The 21843-nt window shown below is 56.2% G+C and overlaps 2 protein-coding genes across 2 annotated transcripts in view; one reads left to right on the forward strand and one right to left on the reverse strand.

The window, feature by feature from the left end:
• ABHD11 (abhydrolase domain containing 11) overlaps positions 1–21843 on the forward strand; it is a 997569-nt gene that overhangs the window by 489224 nt on the left and 486502 nt on the right. The gene's annotated exons all lie outside the window — the stretch shown is intronic.
• Positions 1217–21213, reverse strand: LAT2 (linker for activation of T cells family member 2). The gene is made up of 13 exons (XM_050783844.1): positions 21057–21213; positions 13989–14111; positions 13183–13222; positions 10185–10228; positions 9963–10011; positions 9719–9756; positions 9359–9394; positions 9243–9273; positions 8317–8372; positions 6229–6285; positions 5824–6003; positions 5259–5383; positions 1217–2109 (listed from the first exon to the last, which is right to left on the reverse strand). The coding sequence occupies exons 2-12, from the start codon at positions 14080–14082 to the stop codon at positions 5277–5279; spliced, it is 732 nt and encodes a 243-aa protein (XP_050639801.1). The 5' UTR covers positions 14083–14111; positions 21057–21213; the 3' UTR covers positions 1217–2109; positions 5259–5276.

A 21843-nucleotide genomic window follows, 5' to 3' on the forward strand; every position in this document is an offset into this window, starting at 1 on the left:
TAATTTTTTGTAGAAATAGGGTCTTGCTATATTGCTGGGACTGGTCACAAACTCCTGGTCTCAAGTAATCCTCCCACCTCAGCCTCCCAAAGTGCTGGCATTACAGGTGTTAGCCACCATACCTGGCCCGTTTGGGCACAGTGGCTCACGCCTGTAATCCCAGCACTTTGGGAGGCCAAGGCCGGCGGATCACATGAGATCGGGATTCAAGGCCAGCCTGGCCAACACAGAGAAATCCCGTCTCTACTAAAACATGAAATTACCTGGGCATGGTGGTACATGCCTGTAATCCCAGCTACTCAGGAGGCTGAGGCAGGAGAATTGTTTGAACCCAGGAGGCAGAGATTGTAGTGAGGCAAGATAGTGCCACTGCACTGTCGCCTGGGCGACAGAGCGAGACTCTTATAAAAACAAGGAAGAGAAGCTTGTCCCTGAGGTTGTGCAGGCAGGACTTCAGGGTGTGAAGTAACACGCGGGCAACAGTTGGGTTCTAGACGTTTCTTCGGATTTCCTAACTTGTTGCATTAATTTCTTCTCATGGGAAGAGTCCCTGGGCCATCCCAGAAAGACGGCTGGACTTGGGAACTAAGATCCCATCCGCATGCCTGACGCCCTCAGGGTCCCTTTTTATTAAACAGGAGCTGTGGCCGTCATTCCCTTAAGGTTTTTTGTATTTGGTTATGTTTTTGGAGACAAGGTCTCCCTCTTTCGCCCAGGCTGGAGTGCAGTGGTGCAATCACCGTTCACTGCAACCTTCTGGGTTCAAGTTATTTTCCTTCCTCAGCCTCCCAGGTAGTTGAGACTACAGGCATGCACCACCATGCCCAGCTAATTTTTGTTTGTTTGTTTGTTTGTTTGTTTGTTTGTTTTTGAGACGGAGTCTCTGTCGCCCAGGCTGGAGTGCAGTGGCGCGATCTCAGCTCACTGCAAGCTCCGCCTCCCGGGTTCATGCCATTCTCCTGCCTCAGCCTCCCAAGTAGCTGGGACTACAGGCGCCCACCACCTTGCCCAGCTAGTTTTTTGTATTTTTTAGTAGAGACGGTGTTTCACCGTATTAGCCAGGATGGTCTCGATCTCCTGACCTCGTGATCCACCCATCTCGGCCTCCCAGAAGTGCTGGGATTACAGGCTTGAGCCACCGTGCCCGGCTCCATTTTTGTATTTTTATAAAAGGTTTTTTACCTGAAGCAGGGGAAAGGAGACACAGGATAATCACTGCTTTTCAACTAAAATGGTTTTATTGAGATGTTTTGGTTGGAGGAGATACTTTTTCTGGCAGCATTTCTGACTCAGAAGGTCCCTCTGGGCCCCTGCTCTTCCCATGAGACAGTCATATTACTGTCTAATCAGCTCTGCAGAGGCCAGCCCTGGAGCAGAGGAGGATTCTGGGCCATGGAGGAGACCTACTCTGCCCCGTTCTGGTCACTGCTTCTCTAAACTCTCACGCACTATTGTCCATAGCAAATGACATTTCCACTGAAAGCGCATAAAGATGGCGACAGCCTTATTTCTTCCTTAGTGAACTGAAGCCCAAAGAAAGGGGAGGTCCCACTAAAGGGGAAGAGAGCCAGGGCCCCGCCCAACCAGGATGCTGAAATTAACTACATGTAATGCTTTCTAGGAGACAACACAGAAATCTCTACTCTGAAATCCAGAATATTAAATATGGCTCCCCCTCTATAAGTTAACTGGAGAAGCTTATCAATCCTTTAAGACCCCGGCAACCAACAATAGCAATTAGGAATCCAAATTCATAGCACAAAAGGACACAGATACCAGTGTTGGACAATGGTTTTGGTATGGGGACAGGGCGACAGCTTATCCTAAATCCTACGCATCCATCCATACCAGGAGCCCGGTTACCCTCGGTACCAGGTGCCTGCCCCACAAAGCCTGGGTTGGGAGAGGGCTTGGTGGCAGGGCTGCAGCTCCTGTGGGTAACTGTCCTTTCCCGGGCTGTGCGCGCCTGGCCATGTGGTCCTCAGGGTGGCTGGTTCTCCTTCCAGGAGCAACCATGGCAGGGGCTTAAAAGTTGAGTAGCTCTGGGAAATGGTCCTTGGAAAGCAGCGACAGGTCCATGAGCACAATAGTCCCTCTTTGCCTTGACTCCTTAAATGAAGAGGAAAGTTTGTAGAAGGAGGTTTGCTTTGATCCGTATTTTGTTCCTGAGAACCAGACCCACTGGTTTGGGGCAGCTCACAGCAGCTCAACCTCCTAGACTCAAGCTATCCTCCCACCTCAGCCTCCGAGTAGCTGGGACTACATGTGTGCACCACTACACCTGGCAAATTTTTGTATATTATGTGGAGACAGCGTTTCGCCATGTTGCCCACCCGTCTCCACTGCTGCCACCCCTGGCCCAGATGGCACCAGTGCCTGGGTCCTTCCTGGGCTTCCTGTACCCACTCTCCCAGTACCCATTTGTCTGCCCAACAGCCAGAGAAATTGAATTAGAAACATCCAGCCAGTCTTTTGTCCAAAACCTTCCCATTGGCCGGGCGCGGTGGCTTACGCCTGTAATCCCAGCACTTTGGGAGGATGAGGTGGGCCAATGACCCTGAGGTCAGGAGTTCGAGACCAGCCTGACCAACATGGCGAAACCCCATCTCTACTAAAAAAAAAAAATTAGCCAGGTGTGGTGGCACGTGCCTGTAGTCCAGCTACTCGGGAGGCTGAGGCAGGAGAAACCTGAACCCAGGAAGCAGAGGTTGCAGTGAGCCGAGATCGCACCACTGCACTCCAGCCTGGGTGACAGAGCGAGACTCCTTCTCAAAAAACAAAATAAATACAAAAAAATTAGCCAGGCGTGGTGGCAGATCTCTGTAATCCTAGCTACTCGGGAGGCTGAGGCAGGAGAATCGCTTGAACCCAGGAGGTGGAGGTTGCAGTGAGCTGAGATTGTGCCGTTGCACTCCAGCCTGGGCCACAGGAATGAAAAAAAAAGAAAAAAACAACCTTTCTGTCTCCCTCCCTCCTTCCCATCTCATGCAGTAAAACCCCAAGTGCTAGCCCTGCCTGGTCAGCCTCCCCACCTCCGGCCTCGACCTCCACTAGCTTCCCCTCACCTGCTCCTCCCCACCCCGGCTTTGCTCAGACCTGTGGGGCTCATTCCACCCTGGGGCCTCCGTTGTCCCCTCTGCCTGGATGCCCTTCCCCCAGATGGGGTGAGGAAGGGAGCTCTGAAAGGCTTCTCTAGCCTCCTTCCTTAAATTGCAACACCCCATCGTGCCCACAGCCCCACACTACTTCCTGCCCCGCTTCCCTGTTTTGTTTATCTCTGCCGGACTTACCACCAGTGAACATGCCATGTCTTCTTACCTGTTTTCTTTCTATTTTTTTTTTTTTTTTTTGACAGGGTCTCATTCTGTCATCCTGGCTGGAGTACAGTGGTACCATCATAGCTCACTGTAGCCTTGAACTCCTGGGCTCAAGTGATCCTCCTGCCTCAGCCTCCCAAGTAGCTGGGACTACAGGCACATACCACTATGCCCAGCTAATTTTTAAATTGTTTTGTTTTTTGAGATGGGGTCTTGCTCTGTTGCCCAGGCTTGAGTGCAGTGGCGCGACCACAGCTCACTGCAGCAACCGTGGCTCATTGCAACCTTGACCTCCCAGGCTCAAGTGATCTTCCCACCTCAGCCTCACAAGTCAGTGGGACTCTGGGGCATCCACCACCATGCCTGGCTAATTTTAAAAGTTTTTGTAGAGGCTGGACATAGTGGCGCGTGCCTGTAATCCCAGCTACTTGGAAGGCTGAGGCACGAGAATCACTTGAACCCAGGAGGCAGAGGTTGCAGTGAGCCGAGATCATGCCACTGCACTCCAGCCTGAGTGACAGTGATACTCTGTCTCATTAAAAAAAAAAAAAAGTTTTTGTAGAAACAGAGGTCTTGCTATGTTGCCCAGGCCGGCCTCAAACTCAGAGGCTCAAAGGATCCTCCCACCTCAGCCTCCCAAAGTGCTAGGATTTATAGGCATGACCACTGTGTCCGGCCCTATCTGTTTTCTCTCTCCCACCAGAACGTAAGATCTAAGGGGTCAGGGGTTTCCCGTTCTTTATGTTGGTGTCCCCAGCACCTAGAGCGGGACTTGCCCATAGCAGGGGCCCAGTGGATACTGGTTGAATGAATGACGTGGGGCTCTGCACACGCAGCTCAAACTCCTGCACCTGCCTCTGGGGCTGAGTCTTGACCGCCCAGGTTCAATGTGGTTTCCACCCTCCAGCCTGTTCACTGAGATGACGGCCTGGGTCTCCCAGGTGGGGGCTCTGGGCGGCCTTCAAGGCCCTCTGGGGATCCATCCTGCTTCCCAAGCGGTAGACCCAGCCTGGGCTTTGATGTCTGATGTCTGACCACTGGGACTTCCATCTCCTCCTCCCCTTACTCCAAGATGTGACCTTGGGCAGGTGGCTTCACTGCTCTGTGGCTTTGGGTGCCAAGAGATGGTGCACGTGTGAACACTTAGCATCACTCCATCTCACTGGCCTGCGGTGGCTCCTCAGTGCGTCTCAACCACCGTTACATTTTCCAGTGTCCCCGCCTCCTGTCTGTTTCCAGCAGTGACCGAGTGCCTGCTGGGCTGAGGCTTTGTGTGTGATGTCTGGTCTGTTTTTTTATTTGTTTATTGAGACGGAGTCTCGCTCTGTCGCCCAGAGTGGAGTACAGTGGTGCGATCTCCGCTCACTGCAACCTCCGCCTCCAGGGTTCAAATGATTCTCCTGCCTCAGCCTCCCAAGTAACTGGGACTACAGGCGCCCGCCACCATGCCCGGCTCATCTTTTGTGTTTTTAGTAGAGATGAAGTTTCACCATGTTGGCCAGGCTGGTCTCAAACTCCTGACCTTAGGTGATCCGCCTGCCTCGGCCTCCCAAAGTGCTGGGATTACAGGCGTGAGCCACCACGCCCGGCTGTGTGTGGGATGTCTTGTCTGAGAGGGAGGCACCATGTGAGGAACTAATTTCTGGGAGGTTGTCACTTGGTCCAAGGTGGCAGCCAGGAGGATGCAGTGGAGTTGGGAGACCCACCCGGTGCCTAATCCTTTGCCCCCGAAGTCACCAGAATTCCCTGCCTGATGCCCCTGGCCAGAACACAGGAACAGAGTCGCCAAGCTGCCCTCTTGGAGCACCCATGGGTGCATCCTGCAGCCCCCACCATGGCCCCTCCACCCACACTCTCGGCTGTTCCCTTGGATTGGGGGTCCTGCAGCCTGGCAAGACCTCCAGTCCTTGGCCTACAGCAGCTGGAGAGCAGGGGCTGTACCTTTCTTCTTGGTCTGCCCTAGGCTTCTGTGGCCGCCACCTCCCCGTTCACGTAATCCGGTTCCCCGTCCTCCTCCTCGTCTGGGCTTCCCACCGGGCCAGGGGAGGCTTGTCTCTGGAGTTGCCCTGCGGACCAGCGGGCAGACAGGTCATCGAGTGGGTCATGTGGAGACACCCGTAACTATTTCCCCAGACTCAGACCCCAGACTCCACAAAACAGCCTGCGGGAAACGCCATGCCGGACAGGTCCTAGCAGTGTGTGTCAGTCCCGTCTCTGGGATTTGCCGAAGATCGTCCTGCTCTGAGAGCAGGTGAACGTGTTACTCTATGCATGCAGCTGGACGGGGCGGCCTGCCCGGGAGGACCTGACCCCACCCCAGAGGCTGGGTGGCTGCCAAGGGCCGTCCTGTGTGGTTCAAGGTCTCTGCAGCTGCCCCTACACCCAGGCATCACTGCGGGGTTAGCTGGACTGGCTGGAGGGAAGCCCACTTTCAGCCCGCGCTTCCAGGCCAGTCCCTCAAGCCTGCCCTAAGTGGGCCACCCTGCATCCTCCTCTGGCCACCTACCCATGACCCTCCTGGACTCGCGCCACTGATGGATGGATGCTGAGTTCTGATAATCCTCGGATTCCTCATCTTCTTCCGGGGAGGCAGAGGGACAGAGACCAGAAGTGGGGCCAGTCTTCAGGGCCGGCGACGGGATGTGGTCCCCTCTGCAGAGGCCACCTGTGCCGTCCTGCTGGGCAACTGCAGAGAGGGAGAATAGGCCCCCCTTGGCTCATCCCACAGAGGCACCAGGAGCCAACAGAGCCTCCTCCGAGGATACTAGGGGCAAGGCTCTACCCAAAGGTACCCAGGGATCTGAGAGCCTTCGGTTTCAAAGTGGGGGCGGCCTTTGAGCAGTGGGGAGTGCAGGGGCCAAGGAGGCCTGCTGCTCCCGGCCCCAGCCTGCCCCTGGCTGGGCAACCTCACCTGGCTCTGTGGTTTTCTGCTTGCAAATGAGCACATTCTCATAGGAATTGGCATCATCTGTAGGAGAGAGAGGAGCAGGCACGGGGGTGTGGGCAGGCCCTGCAAGGCCTGGCTCATCCTCCACCTCTGTCCTGCCTTCCCTTTGCAGGGGACCTTTCCTGCCAAGCCCTAGCCCTCTGGGTCCTCTGGGACCTCAAGCCTTCTCCTGGATGAGCTTCCTAATGGGCGCTGGCCTGGTGCCTCTGTAGGCTTTTCCCTGAGCCCTGAGCTCCTTCTCTGTCTTCTTTGTTTCTTGTTGAGATGGTGTCTGCTCTGTCACCCAGGCTGGAGGACATTGGCAAAGTTATAGCTCACTGCAGCCTCCAACTCCTGGCTCAAACGATCCTCCTACCCCTCAGCCTCCTGAGTAGCTGGAACTACAGGCACGTACCACCGTGCCCAGCTAACTTTTAAAATTTTTTGTAGAGAGAGGATCTCGCTGTGTTGCCCAGGCTGATCCCGAGCCCCTAAATTTAGGCCATCTTCCCAAAATGCTGGGATTACAGACGTGAGTCACTGTGTCCAGACTCCTTCTTTGTCTTCTGAGATCCCCTCCAAATGCACTTGGGAGGAGGTACTCTGGGGGAAGGTTGCAATTCAGGCCCATGATGGGTGGCTGGAGGGAGGGAGGGAGGCAGGGGCAGTCTCACGGCTCATCTCTAATCAGGAGCTTTCCCTAGAGCCACTGCCGGGAGGGGCTGGACTCTTCCAGACAGGGCGGGGCAGGCTGGGGATGCTTTGCTTGGGGACCCAGGCTGAGTGTGGCACCTCAGCGCCTGGCACCCCATCTTGGTCTTGTAATGGGGAAGCTGGGCTCTGACCGATGCCCCACCCAAAATCCATCAGTGATGTTGGGGTCCTAAGAAATTGAGCAGTGCTGGCCTGGTGGGGTGGCTCACGCCTGTAATCCCAGCACTTTGGGAGGCTGAGGCGAGCGGATCACCTGAGATCAGGAGTTGAAGACCGGCCTGGTCAATACGGTGAAACCCCGTCACTACCAGAAATACAAAAAATGAGCCAGGCGTGGTGGTGGGCGCCTGTAATCCCAGCTACTTGGGAGGCTGATGCAGGAGAATCGCTTGAACCTGGGAGGTGGAGGTTGCAGTGTACCAAGATCGTGCCATTGCACTCAGCTTCAAAAAAAAAAAAAAAAAAAAAAATGGAGGTGGCAGTGGTGGGGGCAGAAGAGGACCCCCCAACACCTACCCAGCATGGTCCAGGCAGGAGCCAGGTCAGGCAGCTGGATTCAAGCCCCGGGCCCATGCACCTCTCAGCAGGCTCCTCCCACCCTGAGTCCTCAGTTGCCCTTTTTTTTTTTTTTTTTGGTGTTTTTTTTTTTTGAGATGGAGTCTTGCTCTGTTGCCCAGGCTGGAGTACAGCATGATTTTAGCTCACTGCAGCTTCTGCCTCCCAGGTTCAAGCGATTCTCTTGTCTCAGCCTCCTGACTAGCTGAGATTACAGGCATGCACCACCATGCCCGGCTAATTTTTTTTTTTTTTTTTGTATTTTTGTATTTTTGTAGAGACTGGGTTTCAGCATGTTGGCCACACTGGTCTTGAACTCCTGACCTCAGGTGATCCACCCACCTTGGCCTCCCAAAGTGCTGGGATTACAGGCGTGAGCCACCGTGCCCAGCCTCTCAGTTGCCCTTTCTATAAAGCAAAGGCATTCAGGGACCAAGGTTCTGGTGGCCTCAGAGCCTGCAGGGATCACCATCCCGGGTATCTTCTGGGCTCAGGAGGAGATGCTCAGTCCTCGTTGACAAGGACCTGGCCTCCCCCGACCTCCCCAAGCCAGCCCTCTAGTTCCCTGCCCCTGTGACCCACTCCTCTCTCCCACGCCTGTGTCCACAGCTCCCACGCTGACCCACCTGCCCCCTAGCCCTCCTTGGCCCCTGCCTGCAGCACCAGCCTCCTTCAGTCCACCCAGCCGGCTTTGCCAGTTCACCTGAACCCAGGCCCAGCGTCCTCTCCTGCTGGAGGTGTGGCTTCTGCCCCGAGCTCCCACTCTACTTCCTCCCCCACCACCGGCTTTGTCCTTCACCTCACCTTCCGGGGGCTTCCGGAACCGCCCCCAGTTGTAATACTCCATGGCAATGGGGTCTCTGGCCAAGAGAACATACACAGCACAGGTTTCAGGGCAGGCTGGAGGTCAAGTTGGGGAGCTCTGTAGGGGGACGGTGAGGCCAGGGCTGCTCCCACCATTGCTCGTCATGGGGGTCTGCCAGGATCTCCTCTCTGATTCCTCCACCCCCACTTCCTGGGACCCCTGAGCCACCGGGGGGCTGGAGGGCGTGGCCAGCCGCCTGGTTGGAGCCACCTTTTTTCTGTGTGTGTGTTTTGTTTTTTTTTTTGAGGCAGAGTCTCTTGTCATCCAGGCTGGAGTGCAATGGCATGATCTCGGCTCACTGCAACCTCAGCCTCCCAGGTTCAAGCGATTCTCCTGCCTCAGCCTCCCAAGTAGCTGGGATTACAGGCACGCACCACCATGCCTGGCTAATTATTTTTAGTAGAGACGGGGTTTCACCATGTTGGCCAGGCTGGTCTTGAACCCCTGGCCTCAGGTGGTCTGCCTGCCTCAGCCTCCCAAAGTCCCGGGATTGCAGGCATGAACCACCGCACCTGGTGAGCCACCTTGCTTTGTGACCTTAGGCCAGTCCCCGTAGTTTGCCCATCTGTGAGATGATGCAACACCCTGGAGGGGTTCTGGGTGTCCTGTAGCTTGTCTTTGACTGGGTGATGCTGAATGAGTCTCCATCCCCCACCCCGACACCCTGTGTCCCAGAGCAGGGCCAAGTCCGGTCCCACAAAGCCAGGGTCACCTGAGAGACAACAGTGTCACCCAATGCCTGCCTGTCAGGAGAAGGAGGGGAACCTGGATGCCTTGTTCTAGTGCAAGAGGGTGGTTCCTGGACCAGGAAGCCCAGGGCTGTGGCAGGCAGGTGGGGCAGGGGGACAGGACCAAGGTCACTCACATGTAGCCTTCCTCCGACCCGTGTCTGCTTCCTGCGGAAGGAGGCGAGAATCGGGCCTGAGCCCATGGGCTGTGGCCCCCACTGTGGCCTCCCCCTTTCCCCAGCAGCCCACCTACCTTTGCTGAAGTTCTGGTACCTGCAAGATGCTGGATCTGGAAGAAAGGCCCAGCTCATCGCTCTCTCCCCTGGCCCCTGCTTTCCACCCAGCTCGGCGCTGCAGCCCAAGGCAGGGCGAGCTATTTCCCGTGTCTGAGCCTTTGCAGTGCTCCCTGTCCCCTCAGTGGGGCATGTGCGAGTGTGCACCCTCCCCCTGCCAGGCCGATTCCAGGAGCCCGCCCTGCCCCAGCCTGTGTGTCTCTCCTGGGGAGGTCTCGCCTGGCCCCACAGCCCCCACTGCACGACGCCTGGCCCACGGGGTGTTCGCCTTAGTCCCAGCTTGGCTAGGCCTGTCCCTGTCCCTGCCCTGTGCCACTCACCCTCCAGGCCTGGGGAGAATTGCAACAGCTTGTCCTTCCTGCAGGGAGGGGGAAGGAGCGGGTTGAAGGAGGGGCCGTAGCGGAGATGCCCCCCAGGATACATCCCCTATACCCCTGCTGGGGCCTTCATAGCTGAGCCCTGGAGCTCTGGGGCCCAGGGGGGAGGGAGGTCTTGACCTGGGCTCACCAGGTAGGGACCTACAGGACTTTCCTTCTTGTCACTTCCTGGGGGGCTGTGACCTACCTTGTGGGTGCCGTGTCCTCCAGGGGTCCTGGCCATGCCTGCCCGACCACTGCAAAGGGCAAGAAGTGGGGTGTTGGCTGGGCCTCCAGGCTAGCCCAGCCCCCTCACCCCATCATCCCCCCACATCAGGCCTGGCCATGGTCTTACGGCAATGGGGACCGAGAGAACCTGCTAGGGACACCCCCAACCCAGAGCCCAGCCCGGGGGCCCTTGGAGACTCACAGGAGTAGGTCCAGGACCCTGTGAAGCTCTGTTGGTCCTCACGCCTGGAAATGCATGGGCTGTGCTGAGCCTGGGCCTGGCCTCCCACAGTCCAAGGACACAGGGACAGGAGAGAGGGACAGGCAGGGACGAGGAGGGAGAGCAGAGGGACGAACCAGGGTGACAGAGGGGAGGAACCGCTGTCCTTTCAGGCCTCACAGCTCCCCCTGCTACCCCCATTCTCTGGCCCCTCTGTGCACTGGGTGCCCACCCCTCACACAGGGTCCTGGGCTAGAGCCCGGCTCTCAGCCAGACCCATCCCTGACGTGGCCTCAACAGGGCCACATCCTGCCGGGGGGTCCGAGGCCCCTGGAGACGGGTCAGGAGGGATCTGTGGACAGGGCTGAGGCGGCAGCCCTGAGATTCTGGGGCATGAGGGTGAATGAAGGCAGGTGATGAGGAATCCAGCAGTGACTTGGGGTAAAACATTTCAGCCAGGAGTGACAAAGAGGCTGCCTCCCACCTGCTGGTCCCAGGAGTGTTTGCAATTCCTTAAAAAAGCACACGCTCAGGCCGGGTGCAGTGGCTCAAGCCTGTAATCCCAGCACTTTGGGAGGCCGAGACGGGTGGATCACGAGGTCAGGAGATCGAGACCATCCTGGCTAACACGGTGAAACCCCGTCTCTACTAAAAAATACAAAAAACTAGCTGGGCGAGGTGGCAGGCGCCTGTAGTCCCAGCTACTCGGGAGGCTGAGGCAGGAGAATGGCGTGAACCCGGGAGGCGGAGCTTGCAGTGAGCTGAGATCTGGCCACTGCACTCCAGCCTGGGCGACAGAGCGAGACTCCGTCTCAAAAAAAAAAAGCACACACTCGAGGCCCGGTGCGGTGGCTCACGCCTGTAATCCCAGGGCTTTGGGAGGCCAAGGCAGGCGGATCACCTGAGGTCGGGAGTTCAAGACCAGCCTGACCAACATGGGGAAACCCCGTCTCTACTAAAAATACATAAATTAGCTGGTTATGGTGGCGCATGCCTGCATTCCCAGCTACTCGGGAGGCTGAGACAGGAGAATCACTTGAAGCCAGGAGGTAGAGGTTGCAGTGAGCCAAGATCATTCTACTGCACTCCAGCCAGAACAACAGAGTAAATGTGACTCCATCTCTAAATAAAGAAAGAAAGAGATAAGACTATTCCTAGCCTTCCTTGCACCAAAGTGTGGCCATGGATTAAGCTCTGGTCTATGAGATTCAAGCCAAGGTTGTTGATATTTCCAATAAATCTTTTTAAAGGGGGGCACTGGCAACTGGGAGACACCCTTTGTATCCTTGTTCATTCTTTCTTCCTGCTGCTGGGAATGCAGAGATGAGGGCCGGCGCCCCAGCTGCCATCTTGGACCATGAGCTGCTCTTGAAAATGGAAGCCACCATTACAGGTGATGGAGTGGATTCGCTCATTATTAAAGCAGGTTTGGTGGCTCCTCCTCTGAACCAGAATGGGTACCTGGCCCAGCCTTCCAAACTCCTGGAAGACTGGGGCTCAGGGTGATCTGATTTAGGAGAGATACCCTAAATCCACAGGAGAGAGTCAGATGTGGCTTCCTGGGAGAAGCAACAGAGGAACGGAGCCTGTGCTCACAGCAGTCACTTCATGCAGACTGGTGGGACTGAGCCCAACCGAGGTGACAGATGGAGAGGCAGGCAAAGGCATTCCAGGGAGGGGACCGAACAGCTCCCCTTCCACCTCCCACATGGGGACCCTGAGTCTGGCCCTGACCCTCTGTGGCTCTAAGATCAATTGGGGGGCCGGGGGTGGGCAGGTCCTGAGAGAAGAGGGGAGGGGGGAAGTGTCCGAGGAGTCAAGGGCGTGGGGGGCATCGGGGGAGGTTGCAGGCAGGCCAGAGAGCCACGTGGCCAGAAAGACCCAGAAAGGTCTAACCCTGGCCCACATTGAGCAAGGATGGGAAGATTCTATTTTCAAATCTCACTGTGGTTTTTCAGTTGCAAAAGGAAATGAGAAAGGATGTGTGGCGTGCGTGTGTGGGTCATGAGTGGCTGCTCGGGGGTGCATGTGGACCTCCAAGGTCTCCTGGGCCCACAGCAAGTCATTCTCTTAAAGGACACCTGTGGCTACTGCCCATGTACCCAGACTGTTTTGGGTTTTAGCCCTAGCCTGCAGTGTCGAACCCACTGCCCTTCCCTGGGTCTTTCTCACAGTCCTTCCCTGGTTCCCCAAGGGACTTGCCCACATCCTCCCCAGAGCTCCAGCAGCTTCTCCCAGGGGAGACTCCAACAACGTTCACATTTCACCCTGTGCTGGGGTCTCTGTCTCTTGCATTGCAGGGGGAGAGCGGACTAGCCCTGGGGGATTGGGGTCAAAGGGAGGCTGAAGACACAGGTGCCTGGACTTCTTTTTTTTTCTTTTCTTTTTTTCTTTTTCTTTTTTTTTTCTTTCTGAGATGGAATCTCGCTTTTTCGCCCAGGCTAGAGTGCAGTGGCACAATCTCAGTTCTCTGCAACCTCCGTCTCCTGGGTTCAAGTGATACTCCTGCCTCAGCCTCCAGAGTAGCTGGGAGTACGGGCACCCACCACCATGCCCGGCTAATTTTTGTATTTTAGTAGAGACAGGGTTTCACCACGTTGGCCAGGCTGGTCTCGAACTCCTGACCTCAGGTGATCCACCTGCCTCGGTCTCCCAAAGTGCTGGGATTACAGGCGTGAACCATCGCGCCTGGCCAGATGCCTGGACTTCTAGAGGGGTTCACAGGAAAGCTGAAGAGTGGCTAGCCCCACAGCCCAGGCATCCCCGCCTCTCAAAGCCCTCCACAACCCAAGATGCAGCAGGGCCTGAACAGCCTCCGGGCACTTCCTCTCCCTTCTCTGATGGCTAGGAACCCGCTAGAGCCTGGCACGGAGGAGGTGTGAGTGAAGGGGTGAAGGACAGGGGTGCCAGGAATTCCCTTGGGGACGCCCATGCCCAGGGCACGTGAATACACCAGGCTAGGGACATCGAGGCAACTCACAAACTTCTCTGCTGGTAGATTTTCTCTGACCGCTTTGCACCTGCAAGAACAGGCCAGGATTAGCAAAGGGTCTGGGAGCAGCTGCGAAATGAGGTCAGACACCCCCCGCCATGTCTTGTCTCCCAGTAGGACTCAGACAGGACTTGGGGGCCAAACTGTCAATCATCACCGGCCACCTGACATTAAAGAGTATTTGGGACGGGGTGTGGTGGCTCACTCCTATAATCCCAGCACTTTGGGAGGCCGAGGCAGGAGGATCACCTGAGGTCAGCAGTTCGAGACCAGCCTGGCCAACATGGGAGAAACCCCGTCTCTACTAAAAACACAAAAATTAGCCGGGTGTGGTGGCGGGCACCTGTGGTCCCAGCTACTCAGGGGGCTGAGGCAAGAGAATCGCTTGAACCCGAGAGGCAGAGGTTGCAGTGAGCCGAGATTACGCCACTGCCCTCCAGCCTGGGAGAGCAAGGCTCTGTCTCAAAAAACAAAAACAACAACAACAAAAACTGTATTTGCTCACCCTCTTTTAGAAGAGGAGAGGCTGGAAAAGTGGATGCCACAGGCAACCTCGCCTCCCCTCCCTTGTCTGGGGCAATTTCTCTGGCCCGATATCGCAGTTGACCTGGCAAAACCAAAGCCCACAGGTGCACCTCACCATTGTCTTCAGGGGGCAGTTTAGGGGTTCAGGGCTTAATCATGAGGTTCATCTGACCACCCCTTCTGACCACAGCCACGTCTGGGCCTGAGACGGTCTCTGAGATCCACCATCCACGCCTTCTCCCCATCATGCTCCCGGGACCCCCGCCTACCTGGGCGTGAGCAGCGCACACACAAGCTGGCTGCCACGCCCAACAGCACCAGCAGCGCTGCTCCGGGCCACAGCAGTTCAGTCCCTGAGCTCATGTCGGTTCCTGGTGTTGCCTCCTGTGATGCTGAAATGGGAGGCGCCCGTGAGCAAGGGGCCCCTTTTTCAGGAATCCCACCCTACACCCGCATGTGCTCGGACAACCTCATACCGGAGCCCAGGCTGCAGAAACACCACCTCGCTCCCCGCTCCTGCACTGGGCAGGGACAGAACCAGTCCCGTTCACTCCATGTGACCCCAAACCAACACCTCTGCCCCAGGGGCCGTCTTCACCCTTGATAAGTGCTGGAAGGTTCTGGTGGCCCACAAGACGGCCCCATGTGCACACACACAGCCCTACACACAGCCTCGCTTAATCCAGACAACTGCCCTTTGAAGACGAGGTTCACTGCATTTCACAAATCGAGAAACTGAGGCCAGAGAACTCACGTCTGCTAAGTGGAAAGACGAGATTCAGGCCCCAGTGTCCTGTCCCCAACCCTGGCTCTGCCCATCAACCCACAGTGGGTTGCCTCCAGTAAACCCCCTCTGGCTCCTGGAGGTGACAGTCTGTGGCCACCACTCACACAGAAGCACCCGGAGGCCCTTGCCCACCCCGGAGCAACTCAGGGCTCCTCTATGCTTCCCAGGACCCCTCTCTGCCTACCTCCTGCCTTGGGGTCCCCCCAGGACCTGGGAATGGGGCTTCCATTCCTGAAACAACTGCAAACCCAGATTCTGCCTGTGGTGGGAGCTGGGAGGAGGGAGGTTGGGGAAGGCTTCTTGGAGGAGGTGGCCCAACAGCATGAGGTGGAGAAAGGTGATCCGCAGAGGGATGGGGCCCTAGCGCACTGCTGCAGGGGGCTGGGATGAAATTGGCTGGGATGCCAAGGCTGGGCTGAAGACAGGATATTCAGAGGGAGCCCTGAATCCCCGGCTGGCACCTGGCCGGCTTCTTGGTCTGTGGCTGGTCCCAGCCTCGGAGCCACGGCGTGATGACCAGGCCTCAGCAAAACACACGCACACCACCCACCGTGGCCTGGTGAATGGAAGTGTGGCCCTCTCCAATGGGCTTCCAATAGCTGTTGCAACTAGAAACAGACCCGGGCCAGGCGCGGTGGCTCATGCCTTTCATCCCAGCACTTTGGGAAGCTGAGGCAGGGAGGATTGATTGAGGTCAAGAGCTTGAGACTAGCCTGGGCAACATGGTGAAATTCTGTCTCTACCAAAAAAAAAAAAATACAAAAAAGGCCAGGCGCGGTGGCTCACGCCTGTAATCCCAACACTTTGGGAGGCTGACGCGGGCGGATCCCGAGGTCAGGAGATGGAGACCATCCTGGGTAACACGGTGAGACCCCCGTCTCTACTGAAAATACAAAAAAATTAGCTGGGCATGATGGTGGGCACCTGTAGTCCCAGCTACTCAGGAGGCTGAGGCAGGGTCACCTGTAGTCCCAGCTACTCAGGAGGCTGAGGCAGGAGAATGGCATGAAACCGGGAGGCGAAGCTTTCAGTGAGCGGAGATCGCGCCACTGTGCTCCAGCCTGGGCAACAGAGCGAGACTCCGTCTCAAAAAAAAAAAAAAAAAAAAAAAAAAAAAAGGCCGGGCACGGTGGCTTAAGCCTGCAATCCCAGCACTTTGGGAGGCCGAGACGGGCGGATCACGAGGTCAGGAGACCGAGACCATCCTGGCTAACACGGTGAAACCCTGTCTCTACTAAAAAATACAAAAAAACTAGCCAGGCGAGGTGGCGGGCGCCTGTAGTCCCAGCTACTTGGGAGGCTGAGGCAGGAGAATGGCGTAAACCCGGGAGGCGGAGCTTGCAGTGAGCTGAGATCCGGCCACTGCACTCCAGCCTGGGCGACAGAGTGAGACTCCGTCTAAAAAAAAAAAAAATATATATATATATATATATCTCCAGGCATGGTGGTGCATGCCTGTGGTCCCAGCTACTTGGGAGACTGAGGCAGGAGGATTGCTTGAACCCAGGGAGATCGAGGCTGCAGTGAGCTGTGATCATGCCACTGCACTCCAATCTGGGCAACAGAGCGAGACTATTTCAAAAAATAATAATAAGGAGACCTGGCCCCCTGGAGATGGCCAAGGACAGAGTTGAGGGTGGTGGAGTCTCTGAAGGGGTTGAGCATGGTGGGCATTTGTGGAGCCAACACTTCCGAGTGTCCACTGTCCCCCACCCCAGTGTTCTTCCCGCCCTGGCCACCAGTGAGGAGGGTTTCTCCCCATCCCACAGCCGGGGAGGGTGAGGCTTGGAGCAGTAAACAGGACTTAAAAGGAGGCCCTCCAGCTGGGTGCAGTGGCTCACGCCTATAATCCCAGCACTTTGGGAGGCCAAGGTGGGCAGATCACGAGGTCAGGAGTTCGAGACTAGCCTGACCAATATGGTGAAACCCTGTCTCTACTAAAAATACAAAAATTAGCCAGGTGTGGTGCCTTACGCCTGTAATCCCAGCTACTCAGGAGTCTGAGGCAAGAGAATCGCGTGAACCCGGGAGGCGGAGGTTGCAGTGGGCCGAGATCACACCACTGTACCCCAGCCTGGGCAACAGAGCAAGACTCCATCTCAAAAAAGAAAAAAAAAAAAAAAAAGCCCAGGCACGGTGGCTCATGCCTATAATCCCAACACTTTGGGAGGCTGAGGCGGGTGGATCATGAGGTCAGGAGTTCAAGACCAGCCTGGCCAAGATGGTGAAACTCTGTCTCTACTAAAAAAATGCAAAAAATTAGCCAGGCATGGTGGTGGTGGGTGCCTGTAATCCCAGCTACTCAGGAGGCTGAGGCAGAGAATTGCTTGAACCCGGGAGGTGGAAGTTGCAGTGAGCCGAGATCCCACCATTGCACTCCAGGCTGGGCAACAAAAGCGAAACTCCATCTCAAAAAAAGAAAAAAAGAGGAGCTCCAGGCTGCCTACCTCCTGCCTTGGGATCCCCGAGGCCCACCAGGACCTGGGCTGTCCCCCTTGAAAGCTGGGTGGCTTTGGACAAGTCTCAGGACCTCTCTGGACTTCCCAAATCCCCGTGGTAAGATGATGCGGAATTTCCATGTGGCCCTGAGCCACGGTCAGGGGCCCATCACAGAGAAGCCACCGGGCCTCTCCCCAAAAGCCAAGTGAGTCAGTGGGAACAAGTGAATTTCCAAGCCGTGTGACTGGCACGACCCACGTCACCCCGGGAGGTTGTCCAAGGAAAGCTCTGCTCTCTCCTCCCCATGGCCCACCTGGGCACTGCCCTTCTCCCTCCCTGAATCTCACCTTGCCTCAGTGTCCCCAACCCAGGGTGCACCCCCAACCCCTCCAGCATGGCCCAAGTTCATCTCAGGCTTGTGAGGTTGGAGCACCTTGTCTTGGGGGAGGGCTCATGGGACCAAATCTAGCCTGCGCCTGAGAGCCCCCAGCCTCAGTTTTCTCATCTATAAAACGGGGTCGGGCTGGGTACAGGGACTCACACCTGTAATCCCAATACTTTGGGAGGCCGAGATGGGAGGATCACTTGGGTTTGAGACTAGCCTGGCCAATGTGGTGAAACCCTGTTTCTACTAGAAATACAAAAACTAGCCAGGCGTGGTGGCACAAGCCTGTAATTCCAGTTACTTGGGAGGCCAAGGCATGAGAATTTCTTGAACCCGGGAGGCGGTGAGTTGCAGTGAGCTGAGATCACGCCAGTGCACTCCGGCATGGGAGACAGAGTGAGACTCCATCTCAAAAATAATAAATAAATAAATAAATAAATAAATAAATAAAATGGGATCAGGCTGGGTGTGGTGGTTCACGCCTGTAATCTCAACACTGGGAGGCCGAGACTGGAGGATCACTTGAGGCCAGGAGTTCGAGACCAGCCTAGACAATGTAACAAGGCCCTGTCTCTACAAAAAAATGAAAAAATTTAGGCAGGCACAATGGTACATGCCTGTGGTTCCAGCTACTCAGTACACTGAGGCAAGACAATCACTTGAGCCCGGGAGTTGGAGGCTGCAGTGAGCCAAGATCGCACCACTGCACTCCAGCCTGGGTGACAGAGCCAGACCCCGTCTCTAAAAACAAAAAGTAAAATTTAACAAACAGTCGTGTGTCTGCCCCCAGACTGAATACATCCTGTGCTGTTGGCCAGGTGCGTTCACGCCTGTAATCCCAACACTTTGGGAGGCTGAGGTGGGCAAATCACCTGAGGTCAGGAGTTCAAGACCAGCCTGGCCAACATGGTGAAACCCTGTCTCTACTAAAAATAAAAAAATTAGGCTGAGCGCAGTGGCTCACGCCTGTAATCCCAGCACTTTGGGAGGCCGAGGCGGGCAGATCACGAGGTCAGGAGATCGAAACCATTTTGGCTAACATGGTGAAACCCCGTCTCTACTAAAAATACAAAAAATTAGCCAGGTGTAGCGGCGGGCGCCTGTAGTCCCAGCTACTCGGGAGACTGAGGCAGGAGAGTGGTGTGAACCCAGGAGGCGGAGCTTGCAGTGAGCCGAGATCGCGCCACTGCACTCCAGCCTGGGCGACAGAGCGAGAGTCCATCTTCAAAAAATAAAAAAGAAATAAAAAATAAAAAATTAGCCAAGTGTGGTGGCACGTGCCTGTACTCCCAGCTACGTGGAAGGGTAAGGCAGGAGAACTGCTTGAACCCAGGAGGTGGAGGTTGTAGTGAGCCGAGATCACACCACTGCACTCCAGCCTGGATGACAGAGTGAGACTCCGTTTAAAAAAATTAAAAAAATAAAACTTCTCTGCTGTCTCTGTGTCTCTCTGTCTCTGTCTCCCTCTCTGCGTGTGTCTCTGTCTCCCTCTCTGTGTGTGTCTCTGTCTCCCTCTCTGCGTGTGTCTCTGTCTCCCTCTCTCTCTGCGTGTGTCTCTGTCTCCCTCTCTGTGTGTGTGTCTCTGTCTCTGTCTCTCTCTGCGTGTGTCTCTGTCTCCCTCTCTGCGTGTGTCTCTGTCTCCCTCTCTGCGTGTGTCTCTGTCTCCCTCTCTGTGTGTGTCTCTGTCTCCCTCTCTGCGTGTGTCTCTGTCTCCCTCTCTGCGTGTGTCTCTGTCTCCCTCTCTGCGTGTGTCTCTGTCTCGCTCTCTGCTGTGTCTCTGTCTCCTCTCTGTGTGTGTCTCTGTCTCCCTCTCTGTGTGTCTGTCTCCCTCTCTGCGTGTCTCTGTCTCCCTCTCTGCGTGTGTCTCTCTCCTCTCTGCGTGTGTCTCTGTCTCCCTCTCTGCGTGTGTCTCTGTCTCCCTCTCTGCGCGTGTGTCTCTGTCTCCCTCTCTGCGTGTGTCCCTCTCTCTGTCTCTGTCTCCCTCTCTGCGTGTGTCTCTGTCTCCCTCTCTGTGTGTCTCTCTCTGTGTGTCTCTGTCTCTCTCTGCGTGTGTCTCTGTCTCCCTCTCTGCGTGTGTCTCTCTGCGTGTGTCTCCCTCTCTGCGTGTGTCTCTGTCTCCCTCTCTGCGTGTGTCTCTGTCTCGCTCTGCGTGTGTCTCTGTCTCCCTCTCTGCGTGTGTCTCTCTGCGTGTGTCTCTGTCTCCTCTCTGCGTGTGTCTCTGTCTCCCTCTCTGCGTGTGTCTCTGTCTCCCTCTCTGTGTGTGTCTCTGTCTCGCTCTCTGCGTGTGTCTCTGTCTCGCTCTCTGTGTGTGTCTCTGTCTCCCTCTCTGCGTGTGTCTCTGTCTCGCTCTCTGCGTGTGTCTCTGTCTCCCTCTCTGTGTGTGTCTCTGTCTCCCTCTCTGTGTGTGTCTCTGTCTCGCTCTCTGTGTGTGTCTCTGTCTCGCTCTCTGCGTGTGTCTCTGTCTCCCTCTCTGCGTGTCTCTGTCTCCCTCTCTGTGTGTGTCTCTGTCTCCCTCTCTGCGTGTGTCTCTGTCGCTCTCTGTGTGTGTCTCTGTCTCGCTCTCTGTGTGTGTCTCTGTCTCGCTCCTGCGTGTGTCTCTGTCTCGCTCTCTGCGTGTGTCTCTGTCTCGCTCTTTCACTCTTCCATGTAGGTTCTGAAAGCAGGTGGGGGGAGGTGGTGGGAGCGGAGGGTGGGCCCTCTAAGGCCCCCAGGGGCCAGCAGGGCTGGGCGGGGTGGGGAGTGGGGGCTGCCACAGACCACAGTTCTGCAGAGGCCAAAATAGCACTAAAGGGAAGTGGGCAGTTTTCATATGAACAAAGATTGCCAAGAGCCGGCTTCGGGGAAGCTCTCGGGGCTGGGCTGGAGGACACTCGAGACCACCCTGCCTGTTCCCCCAGCCGAGCTGCGGCGGCGGACACTGGGGTGGGGGAGGGGGCGGCCTGGCTTGAAGCCCCGGACAGCTTTATCCACTGAACTCTGCTCTGGTGTCTGTTGGTTTTTTCATTTAGTTTTTAATTTTATTGGTTTTTTTTTTTTAAGAGATGGGAGTCTTACTATGTTGCCCAGGCTGGTCTCCAGCTCCTGACTTCAAATGATCCTCCCGCCTTGGCCTCCCCAAATGCTGGGATAACAGGTGTGAGTCACCGTGCCAGGCTGGTCCTGTTGCTTTTTCCAAATAACTTTGGGCTTCAAATGAGGCTGGCTGGGATGGGGGGAGGCAGGCGGGTGCAGCAGGGGCCTGAGCAGCCCTAGTCCCAGGGACAGAGCTGAGGGCCAGGCAGGGGGCTGGGCAGGGAGGCAGTGGGGGTTCTCCACCTGACCTGGGGCAGGACCTGGGCCCTGGTCTGTATCTCACCGTTTTTCCCTGACCTGTATAGGGGGTTACAGTCCCATTTCATGGATGAGGAAACCGAGGCTCCCAGGCCAGGGCAGCCACTGTTTTGGCTCTCGGCTGCCCTTCACCAGTCTCTGGCAATGATGGGACCACCCTGGGATGTCCCAAGGCTGTGCAGCCTGGACAGGGGAAGGTGAGGGCAGGAGAGTGGCCAGAAGCCCAGAAACAAACTGATTCCTGAAGTGCCACAGGATCTGGTGCCAGGGCGGGAGTGGCACTGCGGGAGGGGGTGCCAGGCATCCAGGCTTCTTCCCACCCCACCCAGTGGGGCCAGGAGCTCCTGGGGGATGGGGGACAGCCTAAGGACTGAGGCACCTCTGGGAAAGGCTTACCTGAGAGTCCAGGGCTCCTCACCGCGGCCGTCCCATCCTGAGCCCGCACACCTGCCCGAGCTGATGCCAACACCACTGACACTGGCGGGCGGGCAGGGCGGGCTTCCTGCCAGCCACTGAATCATCTGTACATCCGCTGCTCTGCCGGACAGGCTCAGCTATGAACCGGGTGGGGGGGCGGGGAAGGGAGGGGAGATAGGGGAAGGGGGTGGGAGAGAGAGAGAGGGAAAAAGAGAGAGGAGAGAGAGAGACAGAGGGGGTGGGAGAGAGAGACAGAGGGGGTGGGAGAGAGAAGAGAGGGGGAGAAAGAGGTGGGGGAAGAGAGAGACAGAGGGGGAGGGAGAGAGAGAGAGGACAGAGAGAGAGAAGAGAAACAAAATGAGAGCGAGAAAGAGAAGAAAGAGAGATAGGGCCGGGTGAGGTGGCTCACGCCTGTAATCCCAGCACTTTGAGAGGTCGAGGCGGGTGGATCACCTAAGGTCAGGAGTTTGAGACCAGCCTGGCCAACATGGTGAAACCCCGTCTCTACTAAAAATACAAAATTAGCTGGGTGTGGTGGTGTGCATCTGTAATTCTAGCTACTCAGGAGGCTGAGGCAGGAAAATCGTTTGAATCTCAGAAGCGGAGGTTGCAGTGGGCCGAGATTACACCACTGCACTCTAGCCTGGGCGACAGAGGGAGACTCTGTCTCAGAAAACAGAAGGAAAAAGAGAGAGAGACACAGAGAGCAGAGAGACACAAAGAGAACAGGAAAATACGGACACACACTAAACACACACATAAACAC

Source organism: Macaca thibetana, chromosome 3 (genome assembly GCF_024542745.1).
Source record: "Macaca thibetana thibetana isolate TM-01 chromosome 3, ASM2454274v1, whole genome shotgun sequence".
Classification (NCBI taxonomy): Eukaryota; Metazoa; Chordata; class Mammalia; order Primates; family Cercopithecidae; genus Macaca; species Macaca thibetana.